The sequence below is a fragment of the Prunus dulcis genome, chromosome 7 (assembly GCF_902201215.1).
Source record: "Prunus dulcis chromosome 7, ALMONDv2, whole genome shotgun sequence".
Classification (NCBI taxonomy): domain Eukaryota; kingdom Viridiplantae; phylum Streptophyta; class Magnoliopsida; order Rosales; family Rosaceae; genus Prunus; species Prunus dulcis.
This window is the reverse complement of record NC_047656.1, coordinates 18,455,544-18,472,245: the sequence shown is the minus strand read 5'-3', so window position 1 is coordinate 18,472,245 and position 16,702 is coordinate 18,455,544. Positions and strand designations below refer to the sequence as shown.

General features: G+C 38.4%; 4 protein-coding genes across 4 annotated transcripts; 3 read left to right on the top strand and 1 right to left on the bottom strand.

Moving 5' to 3' along the window:
* The first annotated feature begins 400 nt into the window (after nucleotides 1-400).
* On the top strand, nucleotides 401-3,152 carry LOC117635993. Its single transcript, XM_034370404.1, has 2 exons — nucleotides 401-1,237; nucleotides 2,210-3,152. The coding sequence occupies exons 1-2, from the start codon at nucleotides 639-641 to the stop codon at nucleotides 2,871-2,873; spliced, it is 1,263 nt and encodes a 420-aa protein (XP_034226295.1). The 5' UTR covers nucleotides 401-638; the 3' UTR covers nucleotides 2,874-3,152.
* A 577-nt stretch (nucleotides 3,153-3,729) lies between these two features.
* Nucleotides 3,730-6,130, top strand: LOC117634127 (acid phosphatase 1). Its single transcript, XM_034368058.1, has 3 exons — nucleotides 3,730-4,268; nucleotides 5,378-5,587; nucleotides 5,776-6,130. Exons 1-3 carry the CDS (start codon nucleotides 3,886-3,888, stop codon nucleotides 5,951-5,953), a joined length of 771 nt encoding a protein of 256 aa, XP_034223949.1. The 5' UTR covers nucleotides 3,730-3,885; the 3' UTR covers nucleotides 5,954-6,130.
* Nucleotides 6,131-6,247: 117 nt separating this feature from the next.
* On the bottom strand, nucleotides 6,248-7,910 carry LOC117634128 (leucine-rich repeat extensin-like protein 4). The gene has a single exon (XM_034368059.1). It carries the CDS (start codon nucleotides 7,761-7,763, stop codon nucleotides 6,555-6,557), a length of 1,209 nt encoding a protein of 402 aa, XP_034223950.1. The 5' UTR covers nucleotides 7,764-7,910; the 3' UTR covers nucleotides 6,248-6,554.
* Nucleotides 7,911-10,469: 2,559 nt separating this feature from the next.
* Nucleotides 10,470-13,217, top strand: LOC117635953 (putative dual specificity protein phosphatase DSP8). The gene is made up of 7 exons (XM_034370348.1): nucleotides 10,470-10,740; nucleotides 10,826-11,055; nucleotides 11,686-11,808; nucleotides 11,936-12,029; nucleotides 12,137-12,219; nucleotides 12,335-12,424; nucleotides 12,580-13,217. Exons 2-7 carry the CDS (start codon nucleotides 10,858-10,860, stop codon nucleotides 12,844-12,846), a joined length of 855 nt encoding a protein of 284 aa, XP_034226239.1. The 5' UTR covers nucleotides 10,470-10,740; nucleotides 10,826-10,857; the 3' UTR covers nucleotides 12,847-13,217.
* Nucleotides 13,218-16,702: the final 3,485 nt, after the last annotated feature.

Genomic DNA, 16,702 nt, shown 5'->3' with positions numbered 1-16,702 from the left:
AATGAAAATGAAACATAAGAGCACAAAATCAAAACAAATATAAAAAGAGATACTAGTTAATTAAAATATATGACAACAAACAAGCATGAGGTTTCTAATTACCCACTAGCGATGATAGAAATTACTATACATGAGTGGACGATATAGTTAAATATTTCCTATTTTTAGAGGTATATTATAATACATAATGAGATATACTGCATAGTTTAAAAGGTATAGTCCAGTGAAAAATGAACATTTTAATAGTGTGTGCGTAACAAAATTCGCATCTTAATAGTAGTGTGCGTAAGAAAACTGGCGACAATAGAATACAGAGAAGAAACAGAGAAAATGCACTTTACAATGTACAAAGCTACAATACAAAACCAAGCCATATAAAAGAAGTAAAAAGAAGCCTCTGGAGAAAGTGAAACGTTAAAACTGGTAACATGCAAGCAAATATAAGTTATAAACCAACCTCCATTTTAGTCCTTCACTCAAAAAAAAGCTGTCTCCTTCTCACAATTTGACAAAAACCCATCTTCCCCACCCACCCTATACATAAAAACCCACATACAGAGAGAGACAGACAGACAGACAGACGACAGACATTCATCTCCATTTGATCAGCAAGAAATCAACAGCTCAGCTCAACATTAATGGATCCATGTCCATTTGTACGGCTCAATGTGGACTCTCTTGCTCTCAAGCTCCCGAACGCAACCAGACCGGCCGGTCCAGGAGTTCACTCGTCAACCACCCCCTGCTTCTGCGAGCTCAAGATAAAAAACTTCCCTTCCCAAACTGCCCTCCTCACCCTCTCCAATTCACTCAGCGACTCTTCTCCGCCTGACTCGTCCACATCAGCTCCCGGCTTCCACGTGGACCCCACCTTGCTCCGCCGCCTCTCCGGCAAGTCCGTCACGCTCCGGGTCTCCGTCTACACAGGACGGATGGGCCGGACCTGCGGCGTCACCAGCGGGAAGTTGCTGGGCCGGGTCCACCTCAGCATTGACCTCGACTCGGCCCGGGTCCACCCGACCGTGATCCAAAACGGGTGGATGAAGCTAGGAAAGGACCGCGAGAAGCCCTCCGCCAAGTTGCACTTGACTGTCCGGGCCGAGCCGGACCCCCGGTTCGTTTTCCAGTTCGGTGGTGAACCGGAGTGTAGCCCCGTGGTTTTTCAGATTCAGGGGAGGGACATACGACAGCCCGTTTTTAGCTGCAAGTTCAGTGCGGACCGTAACTCGAGATTTCGGTGAGTTTTTCTTGCTTTATGGCGCACTATAGTCTTGAATTATGCACTTCAGCTAACGTGAGCTGATAGTGCTGTTTTAACTGTAAGTAAATGTACAAGTTCTTTTGCTTTTGTTTTTGTTTTGGTCTCTTTCTGTCTTTGCATTTTTGGGTGAATTACTTTTTTCTGTGTCGTTTTTCATACACATTTTTGGATTGGGTTAGCTGGCTGGTGTCCTACAATCACATGCCAAAGTTGGTTCAGTTTAGAATTTTACGTTTCTTTCATGCTAGAGTCTTTCTCTGTGTATCTTCATGTGTTTCTTTCTTTCATGTGTCATCGCTAATCAAAGTTGCAAATCAGACCAACAAAATCACTTGTGGACAATCCACTTTTCATTTCTTGCTATTGACAGCAAGGCCTTTTGTCACATGAAAAAAATAGCATCAGTCTCTATCTATCCATAGTTTGGCTTGGTTTGGAAGATTTCACATGCAAATTTTTTCGGGGCAAGTTTAGATTCTTTTACTTGTTCAGTCCACATTTATGCCTTTTCTGATGATACATTTGTGTTTAATTTGTGAGCTGTTTTAGGTCCTCTGCATATGTCAAAGATTACTGATATAATTTAAAACCCTGCCTCCACCGACCCTAAAATATATAATTCTATGAATGATTTAGTTGTTGCTGAGAGTGGCATTTGGAAGCACAAAACCTTAAACAGTCAGGTGGCCTGGTAATCTGGTATGGTAGTTGCATATCTGACTTGGTCAAACAGACAATGTCAACTCCCCAAACTGTATCTTTGGATGGTTGGATAATTGGATTCCCTCCCATGTGCAAGTATATTTGGTCTCAATTCTTACATGTTCTGTTTTTGATTATATTCCTGTTTGACAACCCCTCTCTCTTATTTAATCTTGTCCTAATACTACTACACAAAATAAATTATGATGATCATAATGGGGTTTTGATCTTGTGTGGAATCTGCAGATCTCTCCAATCCGATTTTACCAGCATGAATAATAGAGGATGGATGAGAACCTTTTCAGGTGATAGAGAAAGGCCAGGAAGGGAGAGAAAGGGGTGGATGATAACAATTCATGATCTATCTGGCTCACCTGTGGCAGCAGCTTCTATGATCACTCCCTTTGTGCCGTCCCCAGGCAGTGATCGCGTCTCCAGGTCAAACCCGGGTGCCTGGCTCATCCTCCGACCTCATGGCTTCTCCGTCAGCAGCTGGAAGCCATGGGGTCGCCTTGAGGCATGGCGCGAGAGAGGGCCTATTGATGGCTTGGGATACAAGTTTGAACTTGTTACTGACAATGGACCTAGTAGCAGCATTACGATTGCTGAAGGTACAATGAGTGTCAAAAAGGGTGGACAATTTTGCATTGACAGTAGTTTAATGAGAGATTCTGCATTGAACTCAAGGTCACCGGTAAAAGGGTTTGTGACGGGTTCAACCGTTGAAGGCGAAGGAAAGGTTAGCAAGCCTAGTGTACAAGTTGGAGTGCAACATGTGACTTGCATGGCTGATGCTGCTCTGTTTGTAGCACTATCAGCTGCCATTGATCTTAGCATGGACGCTTGCAGACTCTTCTCACATAAACTTAGAAAGGAGCTTTGCCATGATGAACAAAATTGCTTTTCCTAAATTAAGACTGGTTCAAAATCATAGTCTTCTTTGTCATATCCTGTCTGTTGCTGTGACAACCAATTAGTTTTTGCTCAGTTTGAGGCATTGTTGGTTTGAGCACTGAATATGTATATTTTTCCTCTTCTTTGATTCCCTTCTCTCTTTTTTCCTTTCCAAAATTCTTCCATCGTGATTAATTTTTCCCCACTAGTCTTGCAAGTTTTCCCCTATTTGGGAATTGTGAATGTATCCTCTGTTTTTGTTTGATTATTATATCTGATTTTGGTCTTCAAAGAGTGACAACGTTTTTATGGTTTCGATTCTGCCAGCGGTTTGGGTTTGGTAGGCACATTCTTGTGATAGGGAATTTCTCTTATTATCTATCATACAGGTACAACAAACTTACCAATTGCAACCTCGAGGCATGACTTGGCTAAGACGTGTGCCCACCATTTACACCCGAATTCATCTTCTATGTACGTGAGAGTAGTTTAAAATATCGCTTTATCAACAACAACCAAAAAAGACCGGATGAGGTTGAGGTCAAAGAAACCCTTGTTAGTGTTTGATTAATGACATAACTCCGGGATATATTCACATGTTGAGCTAAATTTGGGGGCTAAATTTGGGTAACTAGATGAGCATATTTTATCCTGATCAACTTGAGGTCAAGCGTCAAGTCCAAATTAAAACACTTATGATTAGCACAACTTACATCTCTAGTGATAGAAAACTTATCCTAACTAAGTGTATATATATATAACTTTGATTATAGCCCTTACATCCTCTTAGTGAAACTATTTTTTGTTTGTCTTTTAAAAAAAAGAAAAACTATTACCGAATTCCGAGTAAAAAATTTACTTTAAAAAGTTTCGTTTCAGAGAAATACAAAACAAAAGAAGAAAAAAGAAAAGTTTATCGGTAAGAAAACTCTCCCTCCATTTTGACCCTTCGCCTCTGAAAGACCGAAACCAGAAAGCTCTTTCCGTTCTCCGCAAAGACCTTTCTGGGTTTTCCGTCAACAATATCAATGGCCTCCTCTGTCCACCACCTCCTCTTCCTCATCATCAACCTCCTCATAATCCCAACCACATTATTATCCCAATCCATCATCCAAATGCCGCCGAAACGACACCGCATCACGGACGACAACCTCTACTGCGACAGCTGGCGATTCTCCGTCGAGACCAACGACGCTGGAACCTGGACCAGCATTCCGTCCCGGTGCGTCGCCTTCGTCCAGGACTACATGACCGGCGACCGGTACCTGTCCGACTCGGCAGCCGTCGCGAATTACTCGCTGAGCTTCGCTCGGGGGGTTCAAATCGGAGGAGATGGAAAGGACGCTTGGGTCTTCGACATCGATGAGACTCTGCTCTCCAATTTGCCCTACTATCAGGCGCATGGATTCGGGTAAGCTTGATTGGTTTACAGCCGTTTGATTTGTGGAATATCCTTATCAGCGTTTTTGACTTTCTGTTGATTTGTTGGATTATTACCGCAAAATGAATTGTTGTGGGGTTAGGAACGCTTTGGCTTGTTGTGGTAGGTGGTGCAATATACATGTGATTGATTGGTCATTGGCAGGCGGGTTAGCCAATAAGAGGTTGCCACAAGGTAGTTAGGTCACTGTATTGCAATGTATGCTAGGGTACAAGCCCCCACCGAAAAGCAGAAAAGTGTTATTCCTTTTATCTTTTGGAGCAAACAGGGTGCTGCATTGCATTCAGCTAAAGTCCAATTTTGATGTGGCAGAATGGTGAAAATGAACGCATATTGAATTTAGAAATGTTAGTCATGCATAACATATGCATGCTGCAGCTTGTGTTTAAACAGGGCATTAAGCATTAAATCTTGTTTAAGAGTCTCATAGGTAGTATTTTAGTTTCTTTAAGCATACATCATTTGTAGCCTCCTTTTTTATTGGTCATTTGGTTTGCAATGCTTGTAAAAGATGATGCTGCAAATACCCTTTTGGTTTGTGCTAAACATGTATCTTTTTTGAGGTAGCATATATGATAATGAAAAATGAAGGCCAAAAGGGGAAGAAACAACTGTTGCATCTTAGAATGCAATTTTGTTGGGGGAAAATAGAAAAAGGAATTTACAGCAGCAGTATGTAAAAATTTCAACTTCTGTTATGTGCCAATGTTGAGAAGCAAGTCAGGACAGCTCTTCACCCAAGAAACTTATCATGTGAAATCTGTTTGCACTAATGCTGTAGTTTCCATGTTTTTGAGAAAAACTAGGGTTGCAAAAACTAGCACATTGTTCATTGCCTTCAAGTCCCCAACCTCAATCTCAGCAATGGGACTTCCACTCTGAAAATTCTGGATTTAGTTCATATTGTTCAATTTCCCAGCAGATATTTTAGGTGGTTTTGGTCTGGTTTTATGTTCCTTTAACAAGAGTGAGTTACACAGAGGATTATTAGACTACATCAATGCTTTTAGCCTTCTTAATTGATTAAGTTTTTCCATGATATGATGAAATTGACTAGGTCTATATTCTTATGGACATAGATCAGAGACCTTCGATGAAGCATCTTTTGATGAGTGGGTGGATTTGGCTAAGGCCCCTGCTCTCCCAGCTAGTTTGAAATTATACAAGGAGCTTCAGCAGTTGGGTTTCAAGATTTTTTTGTTAACTGGGCGGAGTGAACATCAGAGAAATGCCACAGCGAAAAACCTTCTATATGCACGTTACAACAATTGGGAGAGGCTGCTACTGAGGTACATGGGCTAAGTTTCCTCCTTTCCTTCTTTCTTTGTTCCTTTTCAAGCTACGAGGCAAAATTCACACTATAAGCTTCAAAGAAAAAGAAAGAAAACTTTAAATACATCTCTAAGGTATGAAGAAATGAATTACAGCTTAGAACATGATAATAAGGATTGCTGATGATGTTTATTAAATGATACAGGGGTCCTTCTGATCAAGGAACAACGGCCACTGTCTACAAATCCGAGAAGAGATCAGATTTGATAAACGAAGGTTATCGAATTCACGGGAGCTCGGGAGATCAATGGAGTGATTTGTTGGGTTTTGCAGTGGCCCAACGATCCTTTAAACTTCCAAATCCAATGTATTACATTGCCTAGCAAAATTGTGTGTAACATAATCACGTTGTTGTATTATTTTTCCCCTTATGTTCAATGGCCGCCATGATATTAATAATTGGTTGCCAATGCCATTAGTTCCTTTTCGTTAATTTCCAGCTGGAGAGAAGCCTTGTATTTGTGTTCATCTTTTCAAGTGGTACCAATCTTTTTCAGCAATGACCGATAAAGATGATTTTACCTAGTTATTTAGATTGGCTGCGATGATGAAGACGAAAGCTATTAAATTAGAGCCTTGTTAATAGATGTCACGTGACACAAGCTGATAAAAGTATAGGCTCAAAAGATTACATATTCCATAAGAATGTCAAATGACAAGAAGGGTAAAACCATTTTCATATCCGCTAATTTTTGCTGATGATTCTTCTTCGAAGTTCTACCACTGGAATTGAATGCTAATCATAAACATTTTCTGGACAGACTTTATCCATTGCAGTTTCTGAGACTGATATTATATTTTTTTCAGATGCACAGAGTTAAATAAAGAAATAAAATTGAGATTCAGGGAAGGTCAAATCATAATTGCTATTAATTAATAGAGAAGCCATTTTCACCAAACCTGTTGTACAAAGACTGAGCTTGGCTAAAGAGACCCGCAAACAAGAGGCTTTGAACCAGGGATTCTCAGACAATTCAACCCACCTCCTGGAATTAAGGAGCACTCTGGTTGAGGTCTCTGCATGTTCCTCCCAGGAATGCAATTCAATGAAAAATCAAACCCCACATTTCTGTAGAACAATTTGGCACATTCCTGGCTGAACCCAGAAAAGAAATTGTAAGCAACAGTCAAATTCAAAAGGCTTTTCAAAGAACACACCATTTCTGGAAGAACCCCAGATAGCTTGTTGTGTCCCAAGTTGAGAACTTCAATGTCTTGCAGACAGGAGATTGTGTCTGGCAGATGACCCATCAGTGAATTGAAGCTGACATCAAAAACTTGAATGTCTGTGAAGAGCCCAACTCCCTCAGGAATGCAACCTGTTAACTGGTTGTTGAGAAACAAAATCTCCTTCAGTTTATTGCTCATGAAGCCAAAACTAGCTGGGAAGTTCCCACTGAATTTGTTGTTAGCTAAATTGATCACAGAAGCTTGGGAGTTCCCCAAACTTTCAGGAAGTCCACCTGCAAATTGGTTGTTGTTGAGAAAGATTGCATCTAGTCTCCTATTGAAGAGATCTTCAGGAATGGGCCCAGAAAAGCTGTTGAATCTGAGGTCTAAGTAAATGAGGTTTGGAATGTATAATGTGACTGTAGGGAAAGAGCCTGAGAAATGGTTGTTGCTGAGGTCCAGCTCTTGGAGTGAGGTGAGGTCCTTGAAAGTGTCAGGAATTGTGCCTGAAAATCTGTTGCTGTTGAGGTGAAGGAGAGACATTTCAGTGAGAAAGGAGAGTTCTTTGACAAGAGTGCCTTTGAGATTGGCATGGTTGAGATCTATACCAGCAACAACAGGGCCAGAGGCTGCAGAAACTTCATATTGAGAATCTGCACAAAAGACCCCTTTGTAAGAACACACATCAGACCCAACCCAAGTGTCTAAAATTTTTGATGGGTCTTCAGAGATGGCTGATTTCCATGCCTGGAGAGCAGTGTAAGCTCTCTCAAGCCCTGAAGCTGAAGATCCAGGTGGGGCATTTGGGCCATTTCCGTTGATACCTCCACCAATCCAAACTCCAGCTCCCCCACCCCCAGCAACAGGGCCAACATTAACACCAACACCACCACCCACTCCAAATCCAGCTTCTATAGGAATTACACTCAGTAGGAGAAGAGCTAGAAGCCACCACTTCTCCATTTTCAGTAGAAAAACACTAAATTTGATAGGTTTTTTCTTTTTGGACGAAAGCTTGTTTGATAGGTTTACTTGTAAAGTTGTCCAAGTATGGTTGCAGCATTGAAGAGAGAGAGAGAGAGAGAGAGTAGGAACTGGTGTGTTTGTAATTTGGGCTTGAATACCAGCTCTGCTTTATTTATAATTCTTTTTCTGTTTTGTATTTGGTTATTACTTTTCTCTGTACTCATGTTGACTTGTGAGTGATGCAGTGTCCATGGTGATAGAACAAGTTTGTCAGTAGGTTGGTCAATTAGTAAACTCACACAAATAAATGAACCGGGTAAAATTAGTGGCTACGAACTCATTATCAATCACACACTGTAGCTCGATCGTAGTAATTCTTACCTAGCACAAAGTTCAGCATAAAAAGAAAAGAAAAAAGTCTTAAAAACTTATAATTCAGATAATATTAGCATTTATTTTTGTACCTTCTCCTTTGTACATGAATATGAGTATCCATCCGACAATGACATCTGAAACACTAAATTTTGGGCTATCCATTGGCCTAAAAAAACTTTCTTGTAACGGAGATAATATTGTTTTGCTGTATCTGATCAATAACACAATGTGAAAAAGTTATTTAACGTGTTATTGTGTTATTGGTTGGAGATAGCAAAAAGTGTTATCCCAGTTGCATGAGAATTTCTCTTCATTGACCCTACTCTGCTTCTGAATTAAACCCATCTAGTAAAATTAATATTTATTAATAATTTATACATAATGGAACTAAATAAAATGTTAATAATTCTGCAAAAGACTGAAATTTACAGCTTCTTGTTCTTCTGCAGTACTGCAGGCAAAAATATAGAACATGGCAGTGTCTGTATGGCACTGATATGAATATCCATCATTTGGAAATGAGAACTTGATGGTGTGAATATGAATAAAAAAGCAAAGCGCATGCTATTTTGATCTCTGTATTGGATGGCAGCTAGCTCCCATGGCATTAAAGTGGAATTCCTGCAAAATAGTTGTATTTGTAAAAAAGCTTGGCCACAAGAATTTCAATACCATTTTCTCTAATCATTTGTGATACCCAACAAAAAGAAAATTAAAAAAAATGCAGGATCCAGGCAGCTTGTAAGTATTAGGTAAGAATTTAAGATTTTGTTTGACAATAGATAATATCATATTAGGCTCCCTATGCATTTTTTAAGAAAGATAAAGGATGTTGGCAATACATAACTATTTGTGGGAAGCAATATGGATACATATTATATGTAGCACAAAATTGGCAAACCAAAAACTCACCTGTATTTCATGTGATTTTGCTTAGTTGGTGTGGGAATTAATATCAACTCCTCTACTTGCCCTAGATGCATCTTAGAATTGATTCATTACATTTATGGACTGGAAACAAACTTAGGCAACTAACAACATTATATAAGGTAGTTGAGTCATTATATAGTGAGGGTCTGATATATGGCTCTTCAGTGAGGTCTTATCTCTTAGGCTAATCAATTTGATCAAATGGTTGATTCAACGATTAAGAGATAATGCCTCAGTTATATAGTGAGGGTAAGGCCCTTAAATGAGACCCTATCTCTTAACTATTGGATCAAATTAATTAGCCGTTGGATGACATTGAATAGTTTAATCCCACGATTAAGATCATTATATCATATAGTCTTTTAAAGTTTCATTAAATAGAAATTGGGTTTCTTGGGTTGGACCTTTTAGAGGAGTTTTGAGATGAAAAACATGAAAGGGAATAAAAAAGAGACATATTTGGGCTCTGAAAAAGAGACTACAATTAATGGCCCAACAATGGTGCTAGTTTGAACTGGGTTTATGCAAAAATGGGTAGGCCCATGCATAGAGAACAATCTAGTATTACTAATTATTAGTTTTGGCTTCTTTTCTAAGTAATCAAAGTCTTGCCAGTAGCAATCAGTCCAATCCAAATTCCAATCACTCAATCAATCAGTGTGCTAATGGTTAAGCATAGTTTTGAAGATAGGGAACAACCCAGATGGCAACTGTTACCCACTTAAAATATTCATCTAACCAATTAAATCCAAAAGGATTATGTTCCATGGGGACACATCAAACCAGAAACATCCAGCAAGTACATATTTGTCATTATCATTCATTACAAAACCTAATTGAACTCAGCAACATTTCTGCTGCTCTTCAATTTCCATCTTCTTCTTGTAGTTTCACTTTTGAATTGCTGTTTCTGGTTCAAGTGTGAAAGAAAGAAAAATTCAAGTGACACCTCCTTTGCAAATTCCAAACTATCATTTTGATCCTCCTGAGGAATGTGGGCCCACTGCACAGAGTATCCCAAAAAAAAACCCAGCTACCCTTCATGCAAGTTTGAAGCTTCATCTTTTACAAGGTTGCTGTACCTTCCCACTTTGGAAATATTCGCAAAGCATATACTTGCATGGATTTGTTTATTATTATTATTATTTTTAATCTCTCTCCCTTTTTCTAAGAAATAGCTTTTATATAATTTTATTGGTCATGCTGTATTTTAGCTTTTGAAGGATTGTTTTTTACTAAATCTAATTACTTACTAATACTATCCAAGGAGCTCTTAAACCTGTCTTTTTCTTTATTAACTAACCGCTTAAGCCTTTTGACTCACCATGAAAAAAGATCCACCAGTCACTCTCAGAGACACACATGACCTTTGGGGCATTGCCGTAATAAAATCCAACTCCAGAGGCCAAATATAAACATCAACCTCATCCCCTAGATTGACTATCTTACAATGTCGATTTCAGTTGCCAAAATTATTCGCATACTATATCCAATTCCTTGGCATCTAAGTTAACAGTACACACTCTGTGTCTTCAGTCCGCAAATTTAGAAACCCACCTCTTCAATTTCCCTAATTTCCGTTTTTAGACCCCAAAAAAAATCCTTCTTTTACCTTCCAGATCGGTCCCAATTTGATGATTTATTTCAAATCTGCTCCGTGATCCCCAAAGTATGTAACTTTGTAATTTAATTTTGGATTCGGAATCTTTTCTTACCCTTTTGTTTGTTATCTTTAAAATCGGATCTTGTGTTAGGGGTTCTTTCGGTGCCTGTCCGTCTGTGCGTTATGAAGATCGAGGAATTGGAGGAGGCGGAGTGTGATTGGAGCGACGGCGTTTCCGGGAGGCAGATAGTTAGGGTTGATGACGCCAAGAGAGCGCTAGTCGGAGCCGGGGCTCGGATCCTTTTCTACCCGACCCTGTTATATAATGTGCTTCGGAACAAGATCGAAGCTGAGTTCAGATGGTGGGACGAAGTTGACCAGGTTTTTCTCATTCATTTCTGTTCTTTTGTTTTTTGGCGGACTGGTTTCGTTAATCCTGTGTTTGTTTGCCTAGAAAACGTTGGAAAACGGAAATTGTTTTGGTGTGTTATTGAATTAAATTTTTTTTTAAAAAAAAAAAAAAAAAAAAAAACTATTTCACTTGTCATGATTGCGGGAGTTAGGGCTATCAAGCTATATGCTCTATTTGGTTGCTGGGAAAGCTGGTTTCGAAACAAGAAACAAGTTTTTGAAATTGATTTACTTTTGCAAGAAAGTTTGTTTGTGAGTGGAGGACCGAATATATGTAGCTTAATATATGGACAATTTATTTTCTTGTCAGAATGATGTTTTTGCTTGTTTTTTTAATTGTTTCAATCAGTTTTCTCACTATTATTTAGAATGATTTTGAAATTTTGATGTTTTCATTCTATCAGGACCTTAGAAAAATTGGATTCTTGCATATTGCTAATACATATTTGAAAACTTCTGGCCTTTGCTGGTGATTGGATGCAAGTAGGTCTTGGAGTTGTCTTAGGAGATATCCTTGTTTCAGTGTTCTAATGCTAGTCTGTGTTGTACTTGTGTTGTCTCAGTTTTTGTGTTTAATGGATAAGTGGTGTTGTTTTTCAGTTTGTTCTGCTCGGTGCGGTTCCATTCCCCAAAGATGTTCCCCAGTTGAAGCGACTGGGTGTTGGCGGTGTTATCACTCTCAATGAACCTTATGAAACTTTGGTTCCAACGTCCTTGTATCGTGTGCGTGACTTCTCTGCGCCATATGGTTGTCATTTGCTGCTATTTTGTTAGATAAGAAGGGTGAAATGCATTTAAATCCTGTCTATTTAGATTTTTACTCATTTGTTTAAGATGTTATGATTTTCAGGCCCATGGAATTGACCATCTGGTAATCCCAACACGTGATTATCTCTTTGCTCCTTCATTTGAAGATATTAGCAGGGCTGTGGAATTCATTCACTGTGAGTGATCTTATTCAACCTCAAATCTGCTAGTTTGTAATCTCTTAGCTATCATTTGTTGAAATGTTATTTTAATTTTGTGTCCTTTGTTTTTCCCTGGAATACAGTAAATGCATCTTGTGGTAGAACTACTTATGTTCACTGTAAAGCTGGTCGGGGAAGGAGCACAACTATCGTGCTTTGCTATTTGGTAACTGTCTCCTGCCTTCAAAAGTTTTCCTGTTGCGTTAGCTGAAGAGTTACTAATCATTAACCCTTTTCAACCATTTGGACATCATAGGATTCAATTGATTTGCTTTCTGTAGGTGAAACACAAGAACATGACACCTTCTGCAGCCCTGGACTATGTGCGCTCTAGAAGACCTCGTGTGCTGCTGGCCCCCTCACAGTGGAATGTATGTGTTGCAGTTTTCTTATACTTGTGCATTTTATTGTAATCTGCAATCTTCTTTCATTTTAAACTTTTGCAGTGACTGATGTCATTCATTCCCATATCCATACAACCTCACTCACCATTTTCTAAAGTTGCTTGCACTTAAAAAATAAGCAGGCTGTTCAAGAATATAGCAGATGTAAGCCAGCTACCACAGCATGTTCTCCGTCAGGAGATGCAGTTCTAATTACCAAAGCTGATCTTGAAGGCTATCATGGCACGTGTGACGATAATGCTTGTAAGCAGTTGGCAATAGTTCCTAAAATGGTGAAAGCCAGTCCCATGATAGCTAGGTTATCCTGCCTTTTTGCATCCCTGAAAGTTTCTGGCAGTTGTGGAACAGTCACGAGGCGGTTGACTGTGCCAGAGCCACGTGCTTGCTGAGCTCTCCCGCATCTCACACAAGTGTCATGAGTTGTTTTGCTTGTACAGAAGAGGATGGTGGAAATAAATGTAGAAATTTTATTAAGTGCCAATGTTTCTGGTACCTTCATGTTTACGGGAGAGAAGATAAATGAAGGGAAAAAAAAAAAAAAAAAAAAATTAATTCGGCGGCTTTCTTGGAAGGTTATAACACTCTTGGCAACGGCTGAGGAATGGATTTGGAGCTGTACTTGTACGTTAGAGTACGTCAATTTTTCTCCTGTTTTTAATTGTCGCTTTTGCATGTTAGTTTCCTAGTTTGTACCCACCCTTATGTACTGCTGCATTTAAAATATCATTTTGCTTTAACCTTGTTGGTGTGGGAGGGAGAATATGGTTGTTTGTGTAGATGCTTATGTCAAGTTGTGTTGTGAAGTAGGCTGCACATTTGAAGCAGGAAGGAACCAAACCCCCAATCAAGGGCAACATTGTAGAGCACAAATAAATCTAAGACAAATTTTGTGACGCGTACTAAGCCGCCATTACAAATCTAACCCCAACTTTAAACTAGCAAAGCAAAGTCCAACTAGGACATGGACCCAAAAAATAAATACAATCCAAAGACTATACAAGTTTGTAATGGGAACACAGCAACCAAGAAATCATACAATTATCGGAGCATTGGTGATCATTTCAAAATTCAAAAGTTAAATTTCATGATCTCTCCGCGGTTTGTGACTTGGAGAAAGAAATAAGAGAAACAAAGATGGAGAGCTTTTAAGTTGTCACAAATAAATAGGAAATTAACAAGCAAGCCGGATTTTTTTATAGAGTTTTTTTTTTTCATTTAAACTCCGCACTTCTCTTTGTTCACCCTATATTCTAAGTTCACCCCAACTTCTAATTCAAATTTTCACAATTTCTAAGAAAATTCAACTATCTTTCCGAATTACCCCTAAATACACACCCATCAGATAAAAAATAAAAAATAAAAAACTCATCAACCTCACACCCCACACCCGATACCCCGCTTTCTTGCCCCTCACCACTCTTAAGTTCACGTCAACCTCACATTACTTAAAGAGATAAAAACACTGTTGTCAAATGTGTTTGTGAAGAGAAGATGAGAGTGTAAGGTTTGTGAAGAGAAGATGAGAGTGTAGTAGATTTCTTATATTGAAATAGATGAGTAATGTGGCAATAGAGTGTAGAGGAGTTTGTATTTTTCTAAAATTTAATATGAAGAGTGGTGGGGTGTGTGTGATATAGATGTACTAAGGTTAAGTATTAAGTTGGATAACTTTTTTTGTCTTCTACATAATAAGAAAAATTAAGAGCTTAAGCTTAATGCTTTAAGTATTAGTATGAACAAAGAAAAACGTAGAGTTTAAATAGAACAATTCGGGCATTTGCAACGGATGGATGTCATGGAACCAACACCGAGGTGGCAGCTGCAGCTGGTGAGGGTGGTGATGGAGAAACCTTTGATGTGCATCACTTAGGTATTTTAGAGGTTCATAAATTAAGAATCCGTTATTCTCAACAACAACCAAAAAATTCCCTACTGGTCATAAATTCCAATTCTAATTCTTTTTCTTGGGGTCGAAATTCCAATTCTAAATTCCAATCCTACTTTTGATATTCTATAATTGCATGGAAAGATGGAGACAAGATAATAATGCTTTTGATCTTTTTTGGTTTTGTCATGTAGTAGGGTACCAACAACATTTACCTATTTATAATTATTCATGAACTGACCCCAATGTCTGTTGTCTTATTCGAAAGTATTGGCAAATTGCCATTTGGTCCTTTTGTAGTTGAGGACATATTTAAATGACAGGGATTAATTCTTCGTAATTTCAGTGCGGATTCAAGGCCCATGTTGGGCGGCCCATTTAAGCCCATCCATCCATGCTCACTTACCATTCAGCCCTTGTTGTAATTTTTTCATTTTTTATTCAATTTTTTTTATATATAATGATAATTATTAATTCGTACCTAAAACTACTCTTCAGCATTATAAACACTCATACGTTAGCAGTTTATTTTGTCCTTTTCTCCTCATCCAATCCTATCTTTATCTCAGGATAATAATATTATTATTAGAACATTGTTTTCAACATCTGTGACCATATATAGTCTAATTGTTCAATGAGACACTTTTGCCCGATTACTCCATACACGTTATATATGGAAGAAATTTACAAAAAACCATATTCTTTCCTGCTTAAACCATAATGTGATGGAAAAATTTTAAGGTGTCATCGTCATGTAGTATTATTTATATATAAATAAATATTTTATAACATCACATCACAGTATGATCGTAATATACCGAAAAATGACTAAGTGTGGTATTAGCCACATTGGCTTTTCAAAGAAAGCACCTTTGCAACTTTAGTGGCCGCCTTGTGTTGTGTAGCATCTTGGTACAAACGTCTGGTGTTTTACTGTGTGTCTGATCTGATATCCTATTTCATAGCATAATCGTATAAACAAACCCTATTTCTACTGTGGATCCTATAATCACATTGTCACAACTTTTCTCATATTAAAACCTCCTCAAAGACAATAAATTTGAATTATTAATATTTTATGCACATTCGTACATGGAACATTATTCTTATATATATTCTTTTTTTAAAAAAATAAAAAATATTTCTATTGTTTTTATTAAATCTCATTGCTTAAGTCTCCACTCATGCACGATATGCTCACCAAAACCCTCCAAACCAAAACTAGTACAACTACCTAGAGATGGGTAGAAGCAGAAGCAGAAGCAGAAGCAGAAGCAGAAGAAGCAGTGGGAGTTTGTGTTTTTATATATGAAAACTGAAAAGGTGGTGAAGTATATAAATATAAAAAGAGTAGGGTGGTGTGGTTGGTTGTGGAAGAATCCGAAAAAGGGGGAGTTTGGCCATGTTGTGATATTCGTCCTTGCACTACCTACCACTTACAATTCTTCCTGCAACTTCTTTATGGGACCAAATCTCTGCACATCCACAAATCTTAGCCCTCCCTGCTTCGCCCTACTATCGTACGTACCTATTTTTAAACTCTTCCCCCTCTATATCTCTAAAAAGATACATAAAAGCACAGAGAGCATCCAAAATCTTCCACAAAGCCAAAGAATTCAATTTCACCTTTTTAGGTTGATGTCGAACACGACATATATATACATGTATATATTATATATACAAATAAACATATAATATACAGGATAATTCAGCTGAACGAGGGCTCTCAGGAGATGTTGGTCATTTCGAAACTTAAAGTTTATTCTTGTCCTTTCATTCTTTGTTCACCTCTTTATTCCATTCAGAAATTACGATGAAGTTGCCTACCTTCCATGTTTGTTTTTAGCTTTATTTCATGCACGTCCCATGAAAATAAAGATAGCATGCACGTTACTCTCTCTCTCTCTCTCTCTCTCTCTCTCTCTCTCTCTCTCTCTCTCTCACACACACACACACAGAGTGGAGAGAGAGAGAGAGAGATAAGCACATCTTTACTGGTAGTCTATAATAATAATACTGCTGAAAAAGCTCGAATCTGGAATAGAATAAAGCAATAAAGAGCGCCCTCATGAAGTAAGAAAAAAAAGAACGGAGGCACTGATCACTACTAAAAATGTGAAACTCCATGTTACTATATCTTATACTAAGATTCCAGATTAATTTCCAACTACAAGTTTGAGCTCAACCCCACTTCCACTTCCACTTCCTTAAAGAGCAAAAGATGCACTTAGAGCCTTATCAATTTTGCCAAGGGACTTGGTGGTGCATGGGAACCAACAGAGTAAAGTTTCTCTCCCTCCTAACAAAAGAAAAGCAAACTTCCTTTTCATAATATTAATAGGAAAAAACCTCAAGAGAAA

What these genes read in the sequence shown, in the direction of transcription:
- LOC117635993 (XM_034370404.1), top strand. Translation starts at nt 639, where the DNA reads ATGGATCCATGTCCATTTGTACGGCTCAATGTGGACTCTCTTGCTCTC. An exon ending in GACCGTAACTCGAGATTTCG is followed by an intron (nt 1,238 to 2,209) that starts GTGAGTTTTTCT and finishes TGGAATCTGCAG; the next exon opens with ATCTCTCCAATCCGATTTTA.
- LOC117634127 (XM_034368058.1), top strand. Translation starts at nt 3,886, where the DNA reads ATGGCCTCCTCTGTCCACCACCTCCTCTTCCTCATCATCAACCTCCTC. An exon ending in TATCAGGCGCATGGATTCGG is followed by an intron (nt 4,269 to 5,377) that starts GTAAGCTTGATT and finishes TTATGGACATAG; the next exon opens with ATCAGAGACCTTCGATGAAG. An exon ending in TGGGAGAGGCTGCTACTGAG is followed by an intron (nt 5,588 to 5,775) that starts GTACATGGGCTA and finishes TAAATGATACAG; the next exon opens with GGGTCCTTCTGATCAAGGAA.
- LOC117634128 (XM_034368059.1), bottom strand. Translation starts at nt 7,763, where the DNA reads ATGGAGAAGTGGTGGCTTCTAGCTCTTCTCCTACTGAGTGTAATTCCT.
- LOC117635953 (XM_034370348.1), top strand. Translation starts at nt 10,858, where the DNA reads ATGAAGATCGAGGAATTGGAGGAGGCGGAGTGTGATTGGAGCGACGGC. An exon ending in GGTGGGACGAAGTTGACCAG is followed by an intron (nt 11,056 to 11,685) that starts GTTTTTCTCATT and finishes GTTGTTTTTCAG; the next exon opens with TTTGTTCTGCTCGGTGCGGT. An exon ending in CTATCGTGCTTTGCTATTTG is followed by an intron (nt 12,220 to 12,334) that starts GTAACTGTCTCC and finishes TGCTTTCTGTAG; the next exon opens with GTGAAACACAAGAACATGAC.